This window comes from Notechis scutatus, chromosome 4 (genome assembly GCF_049901735.1).
Source record: "Notechis scutatus isolate UNSWTSFEM ecotype Mainland chromosome 4, rNotScu1.2, whole genome shotgun sequence".
Taxonomy (NCBI): domain Eukaryota; kingdom Metazoa; phylum Chordata; class Lepidosauria; order Squamata; family Elapidae; genus Notechis; species Notechis scutatus.
Window position 1 is genome coordinate 74065448 of NC_142012.1, and position 6112 is coordinate 74071559.

Sequence of the window (6112 nt, forward strand, 5' to 3'; positions counted from 1 at the left end):
CCCTCCTTCTCATCTCTTGTCTCCCTTCCTCTGTGTGGATGTGGATGGGGGTGAGGTTCCTGGAAGGCCTCTTGCAACCGCTTCCTTTCACTTTTCTTCTCCTTAGAACGGCTACACACCCCTGCACCAAGCGGCTCAGCAAGGACACACCCACATCATCAACGTCCTGCTGCAGAACGGGGCATCTCCCAACGAGCTCACGGTGGTAAGAAATTGGGTGGGTGGGGAGAGATCTCTGGGTCCCACTTTTGGCAGGCTCCCTTCTTGGCTGGTAACTGCTGCTCTTCCACTTGTGTTCATAATTCTGGGGTCCTCAGAACGGAAGGAGGCAGCTCAGTTCTCTGTATATAACCCTGCATTGGGGAGGGGGGGGCGTCAGACTTGCACCGGGCTCTCCTCGTTCTCAAGAAGCAGGTGGCCCTTGGGCCATCCTCCACTCCTGCCTGTGGGTGGCTTTCATAGAAGAGCTCAAGAGCGGTCCTCTCTGTCTCATGACAGTTGAGATGCTTTTGCTATTTTGATTTACAGCCAACCTTGAACACGAGTGTTTTCGTCACCTCTCCACTCTGCAGGGTGCATTTAAAGCATGGGTCCCCAAACTTGGCAACTTTTAAGACTTGTGTACTTCAACTCCCAGGATTCTCCAGCCAGCTTCTCCAGAGCAGCTATGCTGGCTGGAGAATTCGAGGAGTTGAGGTCCACAAGTGTTAAAGTTGCCAAGTTTGGAGACCTCTGATTTAAAGTATCCCTTTTCTTGGAATTCATAAACTTGGTCACAGATGGAGTGTCGATAACCCCAACTGTCTCTGTTTGCTCTTCAGTAGTTGGTTGTTCAAGCCAGACTTTACTTTTCCATTTGCTTCCCATGGAAACGGCCTCAAACTGACCCTTCCTAGTAGATAGCAGCTCTGGTTGCCTCTCCAGTGGAGAAGTTGCTGGAGTCCCTCTTCTTAGGAAGTTTTTCCTCCTCTAGAATGGGAACACGGCCCTGGCCATCGCCAAACGCCTGGGCTACATCTCTGTTGTCGACACGCTGAAAATAGTGACGGAAGAGACAACAACGACAATTGTAAGTATGGCTACCTGTCTATGTCTTTCCAAAGAAACAAAGGGAACAGAAATGAATTGGTGCTCTCTGACAGCTTGGTTCCTTTCTTCCAGACGTTTCATTATCCTGGTGATGTTTCCTAGTTTGGGTAATGAAACAACTGCAAAAAAGCAACCAAGTTCAAAGACCCTTGTTTCAATGCTGAGCTATAAATATTCTCCTTTATTAGAAGTGCATCAGGCTCAATGCCAAAGCAGTCTATCCACCTTAGACCAGTGGCGGTATGCTACCGGTTCGGCCTCCAACGATCATCTGAGAGGAGCAAGAAAAGAAAAGCGCAGGATCGGCCCTCTGCGCTTTTCTTATCCTCTCAACTGATTGGCACTGCAGGCCTCAGCTGGTGTGTGGACAGCTACATGCGCCCGCGTTAGGTGCGTGCGCGTTAGGTGCGCATGTGTGTGTGCGATCACTGAACTGGTAGTGGAACAGGTAGGATCTCACTGCTGCCTTAGACCAGAGCTGGGCGGCTGATCCTCAGGATGATCCAGGGTAGCCGGTTTCCATTACAGAATCCTCTCCAGCCAGAAAATGGAGCCAGTTTTGGAGAGCTGGAAAACCTTCCCTGCAGTCCAGCTCAAGCGACTGACCTCCCCTCCTGGTTAAATGAGAAGAGCTGGTTAGCCGGTGCGCTTCAGGCTGCAGAAGTTCCCATGGAGACCTTTTGTCTCCATCGCCTGAACAGCGTCTATCTGAGCTGAGAGCTCAGACTTAGAAGCAGAAAAGGGAGTGCACAAGGCAGATGTAAATTCAACCGAGGGAAGCTCAAGTAGACCCACCTCAGCTCGCTCCCTCCTCTATTATTTTCCCCCATTCCAGAAGTTCCTAATGTAATTCTAGGCTGACAGAGTTGCCTTTGCAGCGTGCAAATAATTTTACAGAGGCAGGTTTAAAATAAAAAGGAACTAATGGAAAGCAAAGCAGCAAGTTCTATAAAATGGGTCAAGACGAAGAGAAGCAGATGAAACGGAGCAGTGAGCACAATAACTACTGAAACAACAAGGAGCAGCCGGCCATGTTGCATTGGGAAGGCTGTGTTCTCCTAACGTTGCAATGACATTCATTCCAACATTTTTGTTGTTGTTACTGATTGGCAGATCGATATTCTCCTTTTTGTCTCAAATTAGTTTCAGCACTCGTGAATCAAATAATTAAATATTCATTGTTTATTAGATTGATATCCCTCCTATCTTTTAGGGTGGGAAAACTCAAGATGCAGTACATAAGAATCCTCCCATTTCCACACACACACCCATAGGCTAGGTCAGGGGTGTCAAACTCAAGGCCTGGGGGCTGGATCCAGCCTGTGGGGGTGCTTAGATTGGGCTCGCAGGACTGTCCTGGAAACAGTGAAGGACTGGCCCGTGGTGCCTCTGCCAGCTTGGGAGGGCCTCTGTTTTCACTGGCAGAGGATTGCAGGAAGTTGTCACAACCAAAAAGGGAGTTCAGGAGCCCATTTTCACTGGCAGAGTGCTCAGGCCGCCAAACGCCCCCAACATGAGTGACATTGAGGGTCAAAAATAACTCTGATGTGCCCCTAAATGAAATTGAGTTTGACACCTCTGGGCTAGGTGGAACCGACCAGCTCAAGATCCCTGGGGTTCTTTTGTGGCTAAAGGGGGTGGGGTCTTGAACCCCACCCCAGACCTTCCTTATTAGGAAATCCCAGGGCTGTGGAGTAGATGGTGTGCATATGGGGGGGTAAAACTTTCTGAGGAAAGCAAGAAAGTAGCTACCGTAGACTTGCCTGGAAGCAGCCATGTTAGAAACACCCCAATGGGTAGGAGTAGAGTTCCCATCATATTCAGACAGTGGTGGGGGGACGATGGGGGCTGTAGTCCGACCCACCTGGAGAGGATTGGTCCACACAGTGACATCAGCATCCCTTTGAGTATTTGCTGTAACGATAAAATTGAATTGGCATCCTTCCATCTCAAGGGACTAAGGTATCATGCTCTGAAAAGAGGTCCTAAAACAGCATCTAGTATGGCTAAAAAGGCCAATTCGAGAGGGGCAACCCCTTCCACACTGAGGACAGATACAGCCTGTCTCCTGTCCAGCCCCCGGATTTCGCTGGTTCTGGGATGGCCTCTTTGCCTCAGCCTGCCAAACGAGTGTCTCTTCTTCGAATTGGAGAAGGCCATGCTGCGTCTTTAGCCTCCAAGCTGAACAATCAGAGGTCAAGGTTTCCCAGCCATTGATGTCCATTCCCAAGGCCTTTAGATCCCCCTTGCAGAGCTCCTTATATCGCAGCTGTGGTCTCCCTCTTGGGTACTTTCCCTGCACTAATTCTCCATACAGGAGATCTTTCGGAATCCGCCCATCAGCCATCCTCACGACATGCCCAAGCCAGTGTAGACATCGCTCTTTCAATAGTATATACATGCTAGAAATTCTGATGGTAAAATAGGCACATGAAATACTGCAAGAGATCAGGGGGAAACTCACTTTATTTCATGTAGATTATGAATACAAGAGTTTCCGGAGAACGTTACTGATAATTTTAAGTTGAACCGATGCTTCTTCTTTCCTTTTTAACAGACAGTCACAGAAAAACATAAAATGAATGTTCCAGAAACCATGAATGAAGTTTTGGACATGTCGGATGATGAAGGTATGTGGAAGAGAAGACAGTGTTAGTTGTGCATGAAAGATACTGTTATTAAGAAGACCCCCCTTTCCAGTGGGGTTTTCTATTACAATTGCTATGATAAATTGTTTCCTTGGATTTGTAAAATGAGCCTAACATTTTATTCACTTGAATTGTACAGCATGTAAAGCGAATGTCCCTGAAATTCTCAGTGAAGGTGAATATATTTCAGACGCTGAAGAAGGTATTTCTGGCGCCTTTTCTCTCCGAGTTGCAGTGGACTCTGCCCTTCAGAGTTTCCACTTTTTCTCCTAACAAACCGCCTATCAAAGCTGCATATACACTACAGTGTGTACTTCCAGTGCAAAGCCAACAGGGCTTCTTTGCCCCTTTCCCTTCGCCCAGGCAGCTGAACCTGCCTTGACCTTGGTTAAGCCTATCCCTCCCTCTGCCTGTTGGAGGATGAAGTTTTACAAGAAGGAGCTTCTTTGGGGCATGCAAGAATCTAGCATGGTTGTCCTCCATTTGTGGGTGGCCCCAGACAGTGGAGCTGTTTTCCCCGCTTCCGTTGCACAGGTTTATTCAGAGCTGAAGTTCCAACCAGCATTAGGGTACCTGTATGAACAGAAAACAGCTGTATCTGAGTGTTTAGGGATGCATCTTCAGACTGAGGTGCTAATTGCCTCCTACCATAATATAGGAGTAGAATAATAAATCCTACAATAATGATCTGTTTTGGGAAATGACTGGCTGGTCCCAGTTTTGCAATTACTTCATATTTTAGAGAAGCATGTAAAGAACAATAGTACTTGCTGTGTTTGTGTGTAGTTATGAAGAAAAGAGCCCCCATCCAATGACATTCCTCATTCTGTCAATAGCAAAGAGTACAAGTGACTTCTTCCCACCTTTCAACACCTGCAGGTTCTTAAGCATAGAGTAGATGGAACGTGCTTAACTCAGCAAGAATTTTAACCCTGGTCCAACTCTGTCACATTATCTTGGATTGTCCAAGAATCCAGTGCATCTTTTACTATGGGAAATTCCTTATTAAGATGTCAACAGAAACTTTGCACCCAAAGGGCGTGGTCTGCCAACGAAGTGGTACAATTTGTTTCAAGCAATTTACTGTTTTTATCTTAGTGGCTAAAACCCCGAAACAACTGGAGTGACATTGTAGGGTTTTTTGGGGGTGAAAAGTACTAGCCATACACACTTATGTATATGCAGCAAACTCCTCTTTCACTAACATCGTCAATTCTCTTTAGCCACTAGAGTGCCTTCATGACCTCTTACCTGCCTTAATGACGATATAACCTTCTGATTTGGTTCAGCTCCCTTTCTTTATTCTTTTAATCAAATTGCCATTAATCTTCTTGGGACATTCTCTTATGGGGTTGTTGCTTTTTTGTAAAATTAAGAGTTTCTATATTATTGTATTAATCAGACCTATAAATATGAGAGATGTATATTTTAAGCAGACTGTCTCTATGGAGGAAAAGTAGCACAAATCTTTCATCCTAGGGTTCATGAAAGATGGATGGATGAATGGATGGACAAATATGGGCTATTTTTAACTTTACTGCATATTCTGAGATATTGGTTTAAAATAGTTGAGACAGAGAACCTAAAGCAGAAAGTGACTTCCATAGTTGTTCTTGTTTTTGAGGTCTGAAGTTGGTGTTGGTTTAATTTCATTAAGAACAGAAGCATCTTCTCTATAGCTGTCAATTGCAGGTGATTTATTAATTGATTCCTTGGTTGTCACATTGCAAGCCATCTTAAGCCATTAATGTAAGGTGATTGAGCCAACATTGATAGGACAGAGAGTTGAGTTGTAAAGTTGAGTTGAGTTTTAAAGAGATAAGTGTATATTTTGATGAATAACGAAATGCATTTTGGATTTTGGAATGACAAGGAAATATTATTTGGCAGCCAGCCCAACCTTGGTTCTTACTTCTGCCTTGTGCAAAACCTGTTCAGCCTGTATATTTGCAAACAAATGTATTAAAGGCCTCCCAGCAACAGGAAGAGAAACCCTGAGTTCCCAATCCTGAGAGAATATGAAGAACAAAACAACACTTACTAGGTGCCACGTCTATAATACATAATAATACTTGGCTATGTCTTTATAAATGTTTGCCTTAGAACCACAGAGAAAGTAGACTGGTTGGTGAGCAAGATTTCTCGCAGAGCAAGAATTCCACAACACAATGAGGAAAAACAGTGTCAGTTATTTCTGTTAGTATTTTTTTTTTAGTATTTTAGTATTTATTTGATTTGTCAATCGCTTACAAGATACAGGTATAAGAATAAATATAGTTTTGAATACATGAGATAGATACTTATAAGAAAAATAAAAAACAACAGGACAGGGACGGTAGGCACGATTGGTGCGCTTAACCACGCCCCCTACAGAC

The 6112-nt window shown here is 44.9% G+C and overlaps 1 protein-coding gene across 46 annotated transcripts in view; it reads left to right on the forward strand.

The window, feature by feature from the left end:
• The window catches only part of ANK3 (ankyrin 3), a 329783-nt gene that overhangs the window by 247169 nt on the left and 76502 nt on the right, over positions 1-6112 (forward strand). For 35 of the 46 annotated variants that reach the window (XM_087963780.1, XM_087963779.1, XM_087963798.1 and 32 more), the window contains 4 exons: positions 107-205; positions 974-1069; positions 3647-3719; positions 3877-3939. In XM_087963780.1, coding sequence (XP_087819906.1) covers positions 107-205; positions 974-1069; positions 3647-3719; positions 3877-3939 — 331 coding nt within the window. The remainder of the gene's footprint in view (positions 1-106; positions 206-973; positions 1070-3646; positions 3720-3876; positions 3940-6112) is intronic. The other 11 variants (XM_087963786.1, XM_087963785.1, XM_087963790.1 and 8 more) reach the window with 2 other exon arrangements.